Source organism: Pollicipes pollicipes, unplaced genomic scaffold (assembly GCF_011947565.3).
Source record: "Pollicipes pollicipes isolate AB1234 unplaced genomic scaffold, Ppol_2.1 Scaffold_6686;HRSCAF=7923_pilon_pilon_pilon, whole genome shotgun sequence".
NCBI lineage: Eukaryota > Metazoa > Arthropoda > Thecostraca > Pollicipedomorpha > Pollicipedidae > Pollicipes > Pollicipes pollicipes.
Genome location: NW_023596921.1, coordinates 22,476,555 through 22,493,011, shown reverse-complemented (window position 1 = coordinate 22,493,011; position 16,457 = coordinate 22,476,555). Strand labels below are relative to the sequence as shown.

General features: G+C 58.6%; 1 protein-coding gene across 1 annotated transcript; it reads right to left on the bottom strand.

Moving 5' to 3' along the window:
- Window positions 1-1,779: 1,779 nt before the first annotated feature.
- LOC119108069 (adenylate cyclase type 9) lies at window positions 1,780-13,287 on the bottom strand. The gene is made up of 6 exons (XM_037231649.1): window positions 13,282-13,287; window positions 11,933-12,020; window positions 9,968-10,053; window positions 8,709-8,852; window positions 6,163-6,265; window positions 1,780-4,244 (listed from the first exon to the last, which is right to left on the bottom strand). The coding sequence occupies exons 1-6, from the start codon at window positions 13,285-13,287 to the stop codon at window positions 2,623-2,625; spliced, it is 2,049 nt and encodes a 682-aa protein (XP_037087544.1). The 3' UTR covers window positions 1,780-2,622.
- Between the last annotated feature and the right edge of the window lie 3,170 nt (window positions 13,288-16,457).

Here is a 16,457-nt window from a genome sequence, read left to right as displayed (position 1 = left end):
CTGGTGTTCGATGACTTACAGAGTATAGTTGGCGGTGTTGAATGTCAATCTGGTGTTCGATGATCTACAGATATTAGAGTTCCTTGTGCCTCGCAAAAAGACAGAGTGGTCAATGGCATTCCGTATGCTCTTAGACATGTTGCGATTTTGAAGGAAATTGAGGAGGATTTTTCATGCCACAGTCCCGTGCTGAAGTCATTGAGAAAGCGTAATGCATGTACGTTAATGTATTCTAGATTGAAGAGAAAGTCGAATCTTTTTCGACATTTTTGGCAACCGTAAATATTCCGGATCAGGTGTTGTATAGCAAGTATCCTTTAAGTGAAGCTAGATGGTTGACCTTTGATCCCCACGTATCAACCCGCCTAATGTCCCGCGAAATGCCTTGCGCGATAAATCGAATTTGGTTATTCGGCTAGTCGGATTATATCCTTTTCGACCAGTTATGATCATTTCAGGGCTATGGGATGAAGGAGAGTGAATAACAGCGGATCAGGACTACGTGTGCCTGAGGGGGGGGGGGGGGGGGACTGAGCCTTATCCTGCGCAGGGACGGCTCTGCGGGGTTTGCGCCAGGTGCCCGGTCATGGTCCCCTCCAGCGGGCCTCTTGGCCCGTTCGTGGCTGACGCATGCTACCTGCCTCGGACAAGCGGGGCGCCACGAGGATGCAGGATGAAGCAACAAAGAGGATAAGAGGGTTGCATGATGAGTCAGGGCGCCAGGGAGTATCACTGGTGCACGGCTCTGCAAATTCGGAGGGGTCGTCAATTTCTGCTAACTCCACATGCGTGTGAGGCGTTCGTTACTCATCGTGACACGACTGACACGATGCGGTCGCAGTGGAGGTACTGCTGGCGGCCGATTGGCGGCGTCATAGAGGCGGTCGGGGTCACAAGGTCGCCGTGCCTCTGCTATATAATCGTATAGCCCGAGACAAGTGCTGACGGCAGTGTGCGCATGTGTTATAATACATATATAGATACCGTACCTCGATTATGTATGCGCATATATATATTGCATCGTGGAATATGTTCTGCATGAGACACTTTGAAAACCAACACTGGAGTTCGGATGTATATCCCAAATACAACTGAATACGACTGTGTAAGCTCTGAAGTGCGGAACCTCTGTAAGATGCCCTTCTTGAGTAACAAAATAAAACTCGTATGCGATAGGCAACTGGCGGCATTTAGGCAATCTCTCCTTAAGTTTGAAGGAAGAATTTACCCGAACAACCCTGGGACCTACAAGCTAATGTGATTATGATATGATAGGGCAGGAGGAACTCAGTTTTAAGGCTTTCAAATCCCGGGCCACAGGAGGGTAGTGCAAAACATTTTTTTTCGAGTTTCGGAACATCAAAGAATCTGGACGAGGAAAGGTGCCTAAAGTTGATGTACCTCCGGATTAGCAAACAGACAGTCGCCAAAGGAAAGCCATCGCTACGGAAATATCTCTTCAGGAATTCGTTTGAGGCGCCTTGCACAAGTTCCACACTTTCGATCTTGCGGAGGGTGCAAAACGAGTTGAGCAGAAGGCAGTACATACCCCCGGTTCTCAATCACACTCCACATCATTGGCTAATCTTTGCAACCGGCCAAGAGACACCAGCACCAGTGAGGCCACAGATGTAGGCCTACCAGAAACTCTTCAGTTGCGGTCAAAACCAGCACCGCAAACTGAATTCAAAACTAGAAAAATCATGACACATCATCACACAACAACGTGACAAACAACATGAAGCCAGTTCGCTGTGAAACAGTCGCAAATAAAAGACGTGGAGCAGTATGGCTTTTATTATCAGGCCTGAATACCAGCAACAAGGCACCATTGCAAACGAGCAGAGGCAACGAGCCTTAGCTTCACACACGGGAGTTACCATTTTCGGACAAATATAGCATTGGCACACTCAATAAGTAGCGCGGCCTCCACGGGTCTGGCCAACCACGAACGGACACATCGGCACAGGCGTGCAAATGGGCACATAGTGGCGCTCACATGCGCAGTCCTCGCGTCATACTGGCACATATACCCACCCAGTCCGTACACCCACTAGGACCCTGGTCCATTTGCGACAGGACGCCTCCAGCGAACCAACAGCCACGCCGCGCGCTCCGAGCGCACTCTGCCTCACGCTCGCGCTCCGACCGACACACGCTCCATGAGTGAGAAACGGCGCTGGCCGCGCCAAGCGGCCCCCGGGCGGGGCTGCCACCCTGCGGCCGCGGCCTCCGACCCTTGGCCGCCGCGCGCCGCCCCGGAAAGCTCGTGGTCACCATCCTCGTTCGCCGCCCGCTGCCGCCAGGGGCAACACCCCCGGAGGAATGCATCACGCGTCCGGGCGTGCGCCGTTGGGCCCGCCCGGCCAGCTGTCCGTATAAATAGTCCTGTCGCGACGCGCCTTGCTAGCTACCGGTCCTCGCGGCTCGTGAACATGAACGTGCTACAGGCAACAATACGGACGAGGCGAGCATCGACACGATGCCGCCGCAGCAGATAACAACAACGCTTCGTTTGTATGGCGATATGGAGGAGGCTTGCACCACCAGCAACGGCGATATGACACGACACATGAAACATCACAAAAGTATTGCCCATCGTATGGCCGCGGAGCGCGCGCACTAGCTTGCCGTATTGCCGCTACGCCTCGCCTTGAGGAAGTACGTCACCATGTTGTCCTTGCCCTTGACGAACACTTCGCCGCGCCTCTCGAACTCGAAGTAGGCGTCGAGCGCCTCAGCACAGCTCTGTGTGGTCTGGATGCGGCCCGGCACGCCGGTGGAGTCCATACGGCTGGCCGTGTTGACCGTATCGCCCCAGATGTCGTAGTACAGCTTAGTCGTGCCGATGACACCCGCCGTGACGTCACCAAAGTTGTAGCCGATGCGCAGTTCCATCTCGAACTCAAACAGCGACGCGTTGAAGGCGTCGACGGCCTTCTGCAAGTCCATGGCAAATTCCATCAGCTGGACCAAGTGTTCGTCTGGTGGGTTGGCGTCCCGCCGCTGGCTGGGGTCGAGGCCCGACGCCGCCATGTACGTGCTGCCGATCGTTTTGATCTTCTCCACGCTCGGGTACTTCTTGAGCAGGTCGTCCATGTCGCCGATGATCTCATTGAGCACGCGCAGGTACTCCCTGCCGCCGTGGTAGGTCTCATCGTAGAGCGCGTTGAAGTTGATGATGCTGGCGAACACGACGGCCACGTCGTGATGGTTCTCCGAGTACTTAGCCTTGGTCTTGATGACGTCGGCCACATGCACGGGGATGATCTGGTGCAGCAGCCAGTCGGCCTGGCCCTCCAGCCGCTGCACCTCGGCCTTGTCGCGCGCCGCCATCAGGTTCACGCAGAAGCCCAGCCGGTAGCTGATCTCGAACTCACGGTTCAGGATCCACACGAGGGCCACCAACAAGACCATGCCCACGACCAGGTCGGCCGGGAAGACGCCCGGCCGCTGCGGCCCGGCCGGGGGCGGCGCCGTGCCGACGTCGGTCGCCGGGTGCGAAAAGTCGCAAAGCGCGTACACCATCACCGCCACCACCGCCGCCGACAGCGTAGCCAACATGCTCTTCATCCAGCAATTCAGCTGCGTGAAGTTGCAGTAGTGGATGAGGCCGACGAAGAGCATGAGGAAGTACAGCTCGCCGCAGCGCCAGTCGCGCTCAAAGCTCTCGCACGACCAGTTCGCGAACACGGCGCCCGCCGGTAGACTGACCAGGGTCGCACCGACCGCATGGAACGGGTACCAGCGCGTGTACCACGTGTAGACGAGCGCGAACCGCGTGGGCTGCTGGTCCGCGTGCCGCGTGACCGTCGACGTCAGGCGCAGCCAGATCAGCGTCTGCATCAGCAGCAGCCACAGCACGGCCAGCACGCAGAACGCCACCCAGCCGGGCCGCGGCGCGAACGTGCACAGCAGCGAGGTGGCGAGCACGGCGAACACGAGCGACGCCACGGCCGTGTCCACCAGCGTGTTGTACTTGGGCAGCGAGAGCGCGTTGGTGGCGGAGTGGTGGCGGCGCGCGTGCTGATGCCGGTACATCCGCTCGAACACCGGGTCCTGGTAGAAGAGTGTCAGCCGGTCGATCGGTGGGTTGATGAAGTAGTTGGAGTGACTAGACATCTGCTGCACGCACTTGATCATCTCCAGGTCGCTGAGCTTGCGCTGCATCAGCTGCATGCTCAGCAGGTGCGCTGGGTCCTGACCAAGCAGATCGGCCTCCTCGACGGCCAGCGGCGCCATCTCTGCGGGGCACGGGACTGGGTGTCAGACGCACGTCAACCGGCACACGGCTACACACTGCACGGACGGAGCTACACACTGCACTGCACGGGACCGGGTGTCAAACGCACGTGAGCCGGCACACGGCTACACACTGCACGGACGGAGCTACACACTGCACTGCACGGGACCGGGTGTCAAACGCACGTCAACCGGCACACGGTTACACACTGCACGGATGGAGCTACACACTGCACTGCACAGGACCGGGTGTCAAACGCACGTGAGCCGGCACACGGCTACACACTGCACGGACGGAGCTACATACTGCACTGCACGGGACCGGGTGTCAAACGCACGTCAACCGGCACACGGCTACACACTGCACGGACGGAGCTACACACTGCACTGCACGGGACCGGGTGTCAAACGCACGTGAGCCGGCACACGGCTACACACTGCACGGACGGAGCTACACACTGCACTGCACGGGACCGGGTGTCAAACGCACGTGAGCCGGCACACGGCTACACACTGCACGGACGGAGCTACATACTGCACTGCACGGGACCGGGTGTCAAACGCACGTCAACCGGCACACGGCTACACACTGCACGGACGGAGCTACACACTGCACGGACGGAGCTAAGACATCGGGGTCGATAATGCAGATGTGTTGTAACGGCAACGGCCCCTACCAGGAACAAACTGAGAAGGACGATGTGGTATAAAATAAAACAAAAGCAGTCAAAGGCAGCGGTTTACCACATATCGTGCCCCAAATAAGTAGCTAGCTCCATAAAACCACATGCATGTTCTTGTATGCGAGGCTTGCAAACAGTAGCTCCACGTCAACTTTGAGTCATACTGTTGCATGCAGAGACATCCCATCGGCAATATAACTAAATTCAGCAGAAACTGAGAGTCTGAAATCAATAGCTGTCTTCAGTCACAAAATGGACAAGCAAAACACAAACAAACCGGAGGAAAAAAGAGTGACAGATTGGCAGGACGGGTAGAACAAGAGCAGACAAGCAGAGGCAACATCAGCCAGCGCGACGGCATACTGACCGTCCCGCTGGCTGGACGGTCAGTATGCCGCACGGAAACAACACCGGCCAGCGCGACGGCATACTGACCATCCCGCTGGTTGGACGGTCAGTATGCCTTACGGACGCCGGAATAGTCGGCGGCGCCAATAAATGGTGCAACACAAAAATCCAGTGTCTGCCTGAGCGTTTCACGACAGCTTGCCCCGGTCTCTGACCGCGCACCGCACCAGATCCAGACACCATGAACACCTCCCACAGCCTGTGGCCCGCTCGTCCGACCCACAGACGGGGTGGCCGTCGACGTCAGGCAGCATCCAGAGGCCGCCACAAGTCCTTTGACCGGAGCTGGCTTGTGTAAAGGAAAGGCTGAGGCTGACGAAGGTAAAAATGCTTTTTCAAAATTTTTGGTTTGTACCGAGTGCTTGCATCCGCCATTTCCCCATGTACTCATCAACGCATACACTCGTGTAGCACTTAGTCTTCCAAGCCGGTAGGGCCCCTTTACCAAGGCCAACTGCATATACTGACCTTGGTGGAGGGGCCTGACTTGGTAGGGCTGGGCTGGGTCCACTGGGTTCAACCACACACTCAGTGAACTGCGGGGGGCCGCATTGGGTTCACAGACAGTAAGCCTTAGTTGTCACTATACTAAGTTGATAAAACTGTTTCGTCAAAAACTTAACAAGCTTATCTACCGGCATCATTTGCACTTGTTTGGGAGCGACGGTTTCTGTTGCGTCAGATGCTTATTCGACCTCGTTGATTTCTCCGGGGTGTTTTCGTTATGTTAGGATGAAGACACGCGTTCGCCAGAGGGCGGCGGCATGCGGGAGCGGTCTGCGCTGGCCAGGCCGTGACCTGATGGGGCCCGGCCCGGACCGGCGGTCACCTGTGTTGGACGGCTCGGCCAGTGAAGACTGGCTGGAGGTGCAGTAGCCGCTGACTCGGTGGCTCAGGAGGTCTCCCGGGCGCATGCCGTTTAGCACGCCGATCTGGAGGCAGCAGAAGACAGCGTCAGTGGCATTGGCGGTTTTCGGAGCGCGTTTTCCAGAGGGAGAGTGATCATTACCGGAAGTCTTGGTTCGAACAATATTTTCAAACATGTCATGGCATCGGCGCGCTGGCATTAAGATTCGGATTAGCGGCGCGCATTCTATAAGCAGACATAAACTCCCCAAGGCTTGCGAATTCTAGACTAACTAAACGATTGGCAAACAAAATGTCCAATGCGCGTTTTGTGCCACAGAGCAAAAGGATGTGATAAGCCGAAGCAGCAGTAGCGATACGCCACAGGTCCAGAGAATCGGGACTTCCCAATCAAGAAAAGTTTTTGTGTCTTGTGTGCCAGCGAGGTTAACATCGAGCGCATGTGAAATCAATCCTCCCACAACGGTGCTACCAGGAACATTGAACATGCAGCCACCCCATCACAGCTGGGATTGGACTTCAAGTGCACGTACTTATCAGCATGCTGCTACATGGGGATCTAATGTCATTCGTACGGTAGTCATTGAGAAGATCAAACGGCGTTAACAGGTAACAAGCTCACTGGAGTGAAAGGAAAGTAGCTTTGGTTTCAGATCACTATCAAGCGTGCACGGACGATTCATAGTTTACGTCGACGAGGTCGGGGGCTTGTGTTTAAAGACACGCGTCTGTTTTCACAGGCTGATAGCTCAACACGGCCAGTTGACGTGATGGTGTTGCATAAGTCTGACATGACCGGGAAACTGAGCTGACGTAATATGGGACAAACGGATGTTTACCCGAAATGCATGTGTCATCAAGCATGTGTCATCGGTGGTGTTCTTCATTTGAAACAGGTGTAAAGCAAAGCCGTTATCGCCCAAGCACCACATTCGACGCGGAAGCCGACACGCGATCCACAGTGAGCTCCAAACCCTTTGTACATGGTTTCGCCACGGCGAAGAGGTTGGGATGTCCGAGAATCTTGCAGATAGGACAGGCTTCTCTCCGTGTAATTGACCTTTACTGATATGGCTATTCAAAACAAGGCAAACTTGCCTGTTTCTGACAACAGCCTAATCCGCGCGTCACGAAATACAATTTGAGATGCAGTGCTCGTGGTTGCCTCGTGGTTTAGTTTCGGTTTCTCGACGCAAAGTTGATCCAATTTCCGGAGGGTACAGTCCTGACATGGGCCGATCGCTCTCGGCAGAGCTTCGAGTTCGTCCGTACCGAACTCCTCTGAGTTCCATTACAGGAGGGCGGCTTCTCAGACGCCGCCGGATTAAGTCAATCCCTCCAAATTGCTCATCTCTCGTGTGAGCCTCAGACGTAATATCACCGACAGGCCCGCCGGCCACTTCGCTGTCGACGCAGCGCGCCGCCTCGCGGCTACCGGCGCCTCTCACCTCGGCCTGGATGCCACTACGCCGACTGCGGCTCCCGGCGCCTCTCACCTCGGCCTGGATGCCACTACGCCGACTGCGGCTCCCGGCGCCTCTCACCTCGGCCTGGATGCCACTACGCCGACTGCGGCTCCCGGCGCCTCTCACCTCGGCCTGGATGCCACTACGCCGACTGCGGCTCCCGGCGCCTCTCACCTCGGCCTGGATGCCACTACGCCGACTGCGGCTCCCGGCGCCTCTCACCTCGGCCTGGATGCCACTACGCCGACTGCGGCTCCCGGCGCCTCTCACCTCGGCCTGAATGTTACCGCGCCGACTGCGGCTCCCGGCGCCTCTCACCTCGGCCTGGATGGCAACTACGCCCGACTGCGGCTCCCGGCGCCTCTCACCTCGGCCTGGATGCCACTACGCCGACTGCGGCTCCCGGCGCCTCTCACCTCGGCCTGGATGCCACTACGCCGACTGCGGCTCCTGGCGCCTCTCACCTCGGCCTGAATGTTACCGCGCCGACTGCGGCTCCCGGGGCCTCTCACCTCGGCCCTGGATGCTACTGCACCGACTGCGGCTCCCGGCGCCTCTCACCTCAGCCTGGATGCTATTACGCCGACTGCGGCTCCCGGCGCCTCTCACCTCGGCCTGGATGCCACTACGCCGACTGCGGCTCCTGGCGCCTCTCACCTCGGCCTGAATGTTTACCGCGCCGACTGCGGCTCCCGGGGCCTCTCACCTCGGCCTGGATGCTACTGCACCGACTGCGGCTCCCGGCGCCTCTCACCTCGGCCTGAATGCTACTGCGCCGACTGCGGCTCCCGGCGCCTCTCACCTCGGCCTGAATGCTACTGCGCCGACTGCGGCTCCCGACGCCTCTCACCTCGGCCTGAATGCTACTGCGCCGACTGCGGCTCCCGGCGCCTCTCACCTCGGCCTGAATGCTACTGCGCCGACTGCGGCTCCCGACGCCTCTCACCTCGGCCTGAATGCTACTGCGCCGACTGCGGCTCCCGACGCCTCTCACCTTGACCTGGATGCTACTGCGCCGACTGCGGCTCCCGGCGCCTCTCACCTCGGCCTGGATGCTACTGCGCCGACTGCGGATACCGGAGTCCTTCCGGCTGTTGAACGAGGACATGGAGAGGCCCAGTGTGCGGTCCTCGCGCGCGTACTGGTCGTCGTCGTCATCGACCAAGTCAACCACGTGGCTGCCCTGCTGAAGCGAGCGAGAGACGGCTCACTCAGCTGCCAGGACTGGCCGACGAGCGGACTGCCATGGACCCAAACGGCCCCCAACTAACGGAAATGGAAATTGAATAATGGAACGAGGTGGAACAGCGTGGAACGGCCAAACCAGGATGGGACGGAACCGTCTGGACAGGAACGGAAATGATAAGCCCAGATCAGACTTGCACGGATCCAAACCGACTGGACCTGACTGTACCGGGACGAATAGAAACGGATAAGTTCGGACCGGAACCGACTGGAACGACACTGCACGGGCCAAATACAGTCGAAACGGACCGGAACCGCTCGGAACGGACTGGAACGGACTGAAGCGGACCGGAACGGACAAAGCATTGACCCGACACCGAGCCCTCACATATGCCGGACGCCAGTTACTACGCCCGCTGACACACCCACGGCTACTAGTCCACACCACACGATAGGGCACAGAAGGGGCAGCTGAGGCAACACCGGGGCCGCGTTGGAGCCCTTCGGCGGCCGGCAGCGTCACGACGGCGCGGATAGGCATGCGCCGCCGTCACACCACGGCCGCGTGCCGGGCGGGATCTGGCAGGAGCGCGTCCGTGCAGATGAGGCCAGCCGAGCCGACACCGGTCTGATCCGATGCCCGCCTGCGCGCGTTGTGGGAGGAGCACTCCGCTGGGAAATCGGCGGCCGGCGCGACTGCCGGCGGAGGCGGCTGACCGGCGGGTCAGGCAATCCTGGCGCGTGTGGTCGGCGGCGCGACGGCGTTCGCTGGCCTGGATTGAAGTGAGCCTGAAGTTTCAGAGTCCGCCGCGTGGGGAATGTGAAGACGAATGGAAAATGCCGAGGAAAGGTCGTCAAAAAGGTCGGGTGGGTGAAATGCCTGCTCAGGTGTTCACATAAATTGATCGTGTTAGCGCTAATACCACAGAGACACTGAGTAGGAGGACAAACGGAAGCCGTGGGGTGACCAAAGCTAAGCACACACTGTGCAGGACCAAAAGCGACACATAACCAGGCGATGTGCAGGGCCACAGTCAGCAGTTTCCGCTATCTCACAGCGTCCGGAGAGCGCTGCCCCAAGGCAGGCATGCGGCGACCGGAGGCCGAGGAACTCACGGCCGAGGAAGGTCTCTCCTCTGGCAGCGGCTGGAGCGAGAAGCCGCCGCTGGTCAGCCGCGTCCGCACGTTACCGCACAGCCGGGCTGCAACACACGCACAGAGACAGAGCCGTCACGTGGGGCCACGAGCGGTCAGCAGCGACGCAGTCGTCACAAGGGTCGACGAGTGGTCAACAGCTGCGCAGCCGTCACGCAGGTCCACGAGCGGTCAGCACTGACGCAGCCGTCACACGGGTCCACGAGCGGTCAGCACTGACGCAGCCGTCACAAGGGTCGACGAGTGGTCAACAGCTGCGCAGCCGTCACACAGGTCCACGAGCGGTCAGCAGCGACGCAGCCGTCAACACGGGTCCACGAACGGTCAGCAGTGACGCAGCCGTCACACGGGTCCACGAGCGGTCAGCAGCGACGCAGCCGTCACACGGGTCCACGAGCGGTCAGCACTGACGCAGCCGTCACAAGGGTCGACGAGTGGTCAACAGCTGCGCAGCCGTCACACAGGTCCACGAGCGGTCAGCAGCGACGCAGCCGTCACACGGGTCCACGAACGGTCAGCAGTGACGCAGCCGTCACACGGGTCCACGAGTGGTCAACAGCTGCGCAGCCGTCACACAGGTCCACGAGCGGTCAGCAGCGACGCAGCCGTCACACGGGTCCACGAACGGTCAGCAGTGACGCAGCCGTCACACGGGTCCACGAGCGGTCAGCAGCGACGCAGCCGTCACACGGGTCCACGAACGGTCAGCAATGACGCAGCCGTCACACGGGTCCGCGAACGGTCAGCAATGACGCAGCCGTCACACGGGTCCACGAACGGTCAGCAATGACGCAGCCGTCACACGGGGTCCACGAGCGGTCAGCACCGACGCAGCCGTCACACGGGTCCACGAGCGGTCAGCAGTGACGGAGCGCTCGACGTGGCAGCGCTGGAGCGCATCCAGACGGCAGAGCTGTGACTCTGCGAGGGTCCCTCTGGCCACGAGCGGTCAAATGCGCAGCCCACGAAACAGGACACAAGCAAATGATTCCTTACGCTGATTACAAAATTGCCATGCCTACCTGTTGAATCGTTTGCAATACACCTGTCATCTGTGCTCTGCGCTGTCTCTTCACCGCAAGGATAGCGGTCCCTGACAGCATTATATGTTCAGCGAGCAAACGAACCACAGTGACAGGAGTGTGAGGCTCTCGACACACTCCTAGCAGGCGCAGAGCGGAAGAGCGGTGCCCGGTCTATATCCAGGACCTTGTACTAGTCCGGCAACGCGATCTAAAGCTATCAAAATCTGACGGGAAATAAGCCTTGTTGGCGTTTAGAAATAGCCCGCGGGAGAGGGGAGGGGCGGGCTGGTGGCGCGATACCGGCACGCCCACCGACGCCGGCTGGAGGGGCCGCGGCGGCAGTTGGGGGCACTTTCCCGATTTAGTCCGGGTCACGGGGTGCTAACGATCGCCGGGCGTGCCGTCCGTCGGCGAGATGGGGTCAAAGGGTCGGCGGACCCCGCGGGACACGGGGAGGTCAGAGGGGCGGAGGCTCTGACGGGGCGACCGACACTCGAACGAGATGACACACGCTGCGACGGGATGGCAAACATTGACGGGGGTGGCAGGCATACCAGGCGGGACGGCAGACATTGTGACGGGATGGCAAACACTGACGGGGTAGCAGGCATACTAGACGGGATGGCAGACACTGCGACGGGGTGACAGACACTGACGGGAGGGGGGGGGGGGGCAGACGCCCTAACTGGGTAGCAAACACTCTGGCGGGGGTGACGCACACTCTGAAGGATGGCAGACACTGTGACCGCATAGTAGACATCCTGATGGGGTGGCAAGCACTCCGATGCCGCTCCAGATACCCTGACGCGGTGGCGGGTGCCAGAGTGCCTTCGGGCGCCACGCGGCGCCACCAATGTCACGGCTCCCGAGGTCGGGCACCGGACACGGCGGATCGGCTGACCTCTCAGGTCGGCGTCGGTCCGGACGGTACGCAGCCGCGGCCTCCGTGACCTGCGGTCCAGTGTCAACGTCTGATGCACCGGCTCCACCTGCGGCACAGACAGGGCGCGGTCAGCTCCTGCTGTGACAATCCATGCCAGGCGTCCAACAGTGGTAACGTGCATCCGTCTCTGGATTTCAGCCGTCAAAGGTTTGAAATACTATGCGTTATGCCGGACATGTAATGCGTCTTGTAAATACCGCCACCCCTTACAACCGCACCAACGACCAAAGCTGGCGAGCTACAGAACGCTGTCAGGAACTGCGCACTGTCTGCACTGCGCACTTCATTTGAGCCGGCAGCGAAGCCCCGTCTAATTTCAAGCCAGGCTGCTCCTCAGCTCATTAGAACTATCTACATGCGTTATATATCTGCGGTTTCGTCATAGGCTCCTCATTCTGTCGGGCCGGACAGTAACACTGGGCTGGGCCGGGCCACTGGCGTCAGGTCTGCCCCGTCCCGACCGGGCCAGTGCGGCTCCAGGCGGCCGGGGGAGCGCCGCGCCGGGCCGTCGCGTCGGGTCCGCCCCGTCCGGGCCGAGCCAGTGCGACCCCAGGCAGCTAGGGAGCGCCGGGCCGGGCCGTCGCGTCCGGTTCGCCCCATCCCGGCCGAGCCCGTGCGACCCCAGGCAGCGGGGGAGCGCCGCGCCGGGCCGTCGCGTCGGGTCCGCCCCGTCCCGCCCGAGCCCGTGCGGCCCCAGGAAGCTAGGGAGCGCCGGGTCGGGCCATCGCGTCAGGTCCGCCCCGTCCGGGCTGAGCCAGTGCGGCCGGCCGGCGAGGCTCGGGCTGCGGTCGGTGCTCCCAGAGCCACAGCGCCTGGTCGGCCGGGCCACGCCCCAGGCCGTGCGGGGAAGTACCGCCCGGTCGCCCCCGACCGCAGCTGCCTGCCGCCGGCAGTCAACCGGCGGGTGACGAGCACGGGCCGGCCACGCCCACACCACGCCATCGAATTCGAGCGCACCGGCGTCCGCTTTGCCCGCCAGAGGCCTGCCCGTGGAGAGTGAACAGGGAGGCACCCCGAGCTCAACTCAAGTGACGCAGTTTGCGACGCTAACGCCTAACGCCTGTGCCCAGCGGTGTCACTGACTGCTCCTGGGTGACGCCGGCGGTTCCGACGGGCGTCGGACAGTAACCAGCGGGGCGCAGGGTCACGACCACGCCCGGCGCAAATGTGACGCGCTGGTCGACACGCGGGATGCGCCGCGAGGCCGGCCAGGACGCCGAGGCGACCGGGCAAAAACTGTACACACCAGCCGGCTGAGCAAATATCTGCCTGCGACGGATCGCTGCCGGACTGTTCCGACACGCTACCGTCATCCAGGCGCGGGCAGACGCGCAGCAGAATGCCGCTCAAGCACATCGCTGGCGAGCGTTGAAACTTGCACGTACGTGCTTCTTTCATTCGAATTTTACTCGAATGTGAATGCAAAACATCGCCATTGTAATTCTCCCGTCATTCCTTCACGCTGGGTTCAGCGGCAGAACCTCAAATATACCGGCCGACCCGGGAAGCAGCCAGAATCTTGGTAAGCAGGGGCACAAGGCTGACAAGTACCCCGCTGCTGGTGAGAAGCGCCCCCCCCCCCCTCCATAAGACAATCAGCCGGATCTCGCCCACTTAATCTTAAGTGACCCAACTGTCTCCGTACCGTGCTTATTTGGTGTCTCTTTATCTTGAACAGAAACCACAGGCCACTAGAAGATCCAATCTGGCCTCTATTTTGCAGTTAAGGCAATACAATTCCGGAATCAGACTTTAAATGACCACACAGCAGGTTAGCAGAGGGACGTGTTCTCTCCTTCAAACAAGGTAGGTGAAAAGGCATAACATTGTTTTGACCATACGCGTGCTCACAGGCAAGAGCAGTGCCCCATCTTTCCTCTTTCTAGCTTTATCCTGATCACCACGACGCCTCATCTATCCGGGGAAAGCCACGCACACCAGCCATGCGAGGGCTTAAATATTCCCTGGTGGGATAAATATCGTACTTAAATACCTCAAGATATGCTTAAATATCCCCTTAAATATCCCAACACATCCCGTATGGGGGTCCGTGTGCAAGCAAAGTTTGGCCGGATGGACCCAGCTGTGTGCGGTTTGTCACGCCATTATCCCTTCTCCTTCCATCCCATGGCCCTGAAGCGGTCATTCCTCGCCGAAAGGGCTTTGATCCAAATCAAAGCAAAAGCAACCACCCCGTACGTGCATGTCATATCCATGTCTGGCGTTAGAGGCTCCACAGGCGGCGAGACGCTGGCCCTGCCACCAACACCAGGTGTCTTCGAATGAACTGGCGAAAATGACCACGCATCGGACAAAAGGTACTCTCGTGTGCTTTAAGAAATCGATTCCAAGGCGTGGAAGGTAGTCCGGGTTGAGGGTGTCACCCGCACAATTAAACCTGATGCTCTGAGCGCATTGTCATTTGCAGCACCACAAGTTCTTGACGCGATGGTGGAGTCTCTGTTGTTCTTGCAGCTGTAGGTGCTAAGCTGTTCGGATGATCAGCCTCCACATCGCACATATGAAATTCAGCGGATGAAAGCCACCCGCCAATAATCCCCTGGATTTCGTCTACTTTTCGATAGAGCCCAAACTTCGCCACTTTACCTTTATCTGTCGCCTGATCAAACTGAAACGGAAGCCACACGGCAATAGAAGATGAAGTTTTGCTGGTTTAACTATTGAGCGGTGCAAATTTATTTCAAAGGCGTTCGGAGCATCGCTTGCCTTCATATGGTCATTCTCGCACTGCCTCCGTCCGACACCTCGCGTTAGCTGCAGCAACTAACACCGTTAGGTCCGATGCGGACCGCAACGCCGGGCTTCGGTAAGTTTTTGATCGCCGAGGTTCCGATAGGCTCAGATTACGAGCGCGCATGCCCAAAACTGTTTACATACTATTTTCCCGAAGCGATGGTGTAAAAGGATGGACTTGGCGTCCAAGAGACACACATGTGTTGGCCATGTCAAGGCAACTTATTGATCAGGTTTCGACCCACGCTATTAAACACTCATTAGACCGTGAACCTTATCGAGCAGGCGCCCCACGGGAAGAGCACTAGGAGGCACATAACATTCCCCGGTGTGGGGCTGAAGGACCTTCCCGTTTCAGTCTGATGTATCTAGCGGGTACTATTCTACTGACCCGACACGCTGGCCCTGACCCCCTGTTCGATCCGAATGCCAGAATGCCAGGTCAGTGGCCTCCAGTTCAACACAGGGACTTCACTGACGGAAACGCTTCGTTACCGGTGTGGAGGCTCCAATAATTGGCGCAAGGACTTCAGTTCAAGTTATCGGGTAACTGGCTAAAACAGGCCGAGGTTCTTCTCTTAAAGGCTCCTGACTAACACAGGGCCTTTCCACTATTTTAATTTGGGGCCTTTGGTTGTTATCTTTCGTATTTTTTAAGTAAAAAACATATATTCCAAGAAACCTTCATTGACATTTGTGGGCCTCGGCCTTGTCACTGCTTAGGAAAAAGTCCCCAGGGCTCAGACTGACACGAAGTAGAGTGTTCAGTATTGGTGGTATCAGACCGGCATAGAGGCCCCTATCTTGCCAGGGCGCCCTCGGTCGGCGCAAGAGGCCCTCTGGCTGATGATGTTGGCGACCCTGCCCAGCGGGCCGGGATCCTTTAACACGACTTCCAAGCGGCCCTTTGGGCCCTCCAATGAGACCCCTGCTCGCCAGTCGGGCCGCCCCCCAGGTCCCTCGGGACCTGACCTGGGATGTGCAAAGGGCGGCACATGCCCCTCCCCCCCCCCCCCCACCCCAACCGCCAGCTGATATTACACACGGTAAAGTTAGAAATGTTTGTTATGATTAGTATTATGTCACCGCATATAAGGACGCCTCTGGAAACTAGTTTTGTCAGGGCGGGGACCCCGGTCGACATCCGGACCGGCACTTTCCGCGACTGATGGACGCGCTGACACAATGTGAACACACACCTCCAAATGGCCTCTTACTCTAGAATCTCACACCAACTAAGTCGTTTGCAAGCCACAAGCACATGCTTTTGAAAGTACGAATCAAGCGCTACATGCCCCAGCTTGACGGACATTGACAACTGCATTTCGTGCTATGCGTGGGAGGTTGTCAAGGAATATCTTCGAACATGCTGTCACCATTGACAGCGTCATAAAATCATACGAAATATTTTCAATGAATGACCACTTAAAACAAAGTGTCGGATCACAGAGATGTTGCACGTCTACTTGCGTCCAGTCATGCACAATCCCAAGCCGAATTTTGAGCACGTACGTGTAAGAACCAAGTTCGTGAGCTTTGTTCTACACATCAAGTAGCTCCCAAATCAGCGTGCTCAGCATCTCTCTCCTCCTCTACTCCTCAGCGGCAGACATCATTCACCTTCACAGCCCACGCGTGAGCCTGCGCCTGCAACAACACCCCGGACGCCCGGACCAATCAGAGCAGTCACTGCGCCGCCACTTCCGTCAGCTTCGCACCGGCCGGCACC

Bases quoted from the DNA above. Each gene is read 5' to 3' on its own strand.
- LOC119108069 (XM_037231649.1), bottom strand. The intron at 10,054-11,932 runs GTCAGCCGATCC...CGTGTGTTGCAG, and splicing joins GACCGACGCCGACCTGAGAG to CCCGGCTGTGCGGTAACGTG. The intron at 4,245-6,162 runs GTGACCGCCGGT...CGTGCCCCGCAG, and splicing joins GGCCGAGCCGTCCAACACAG to AGATGGCGCCGCTGGCCGTC.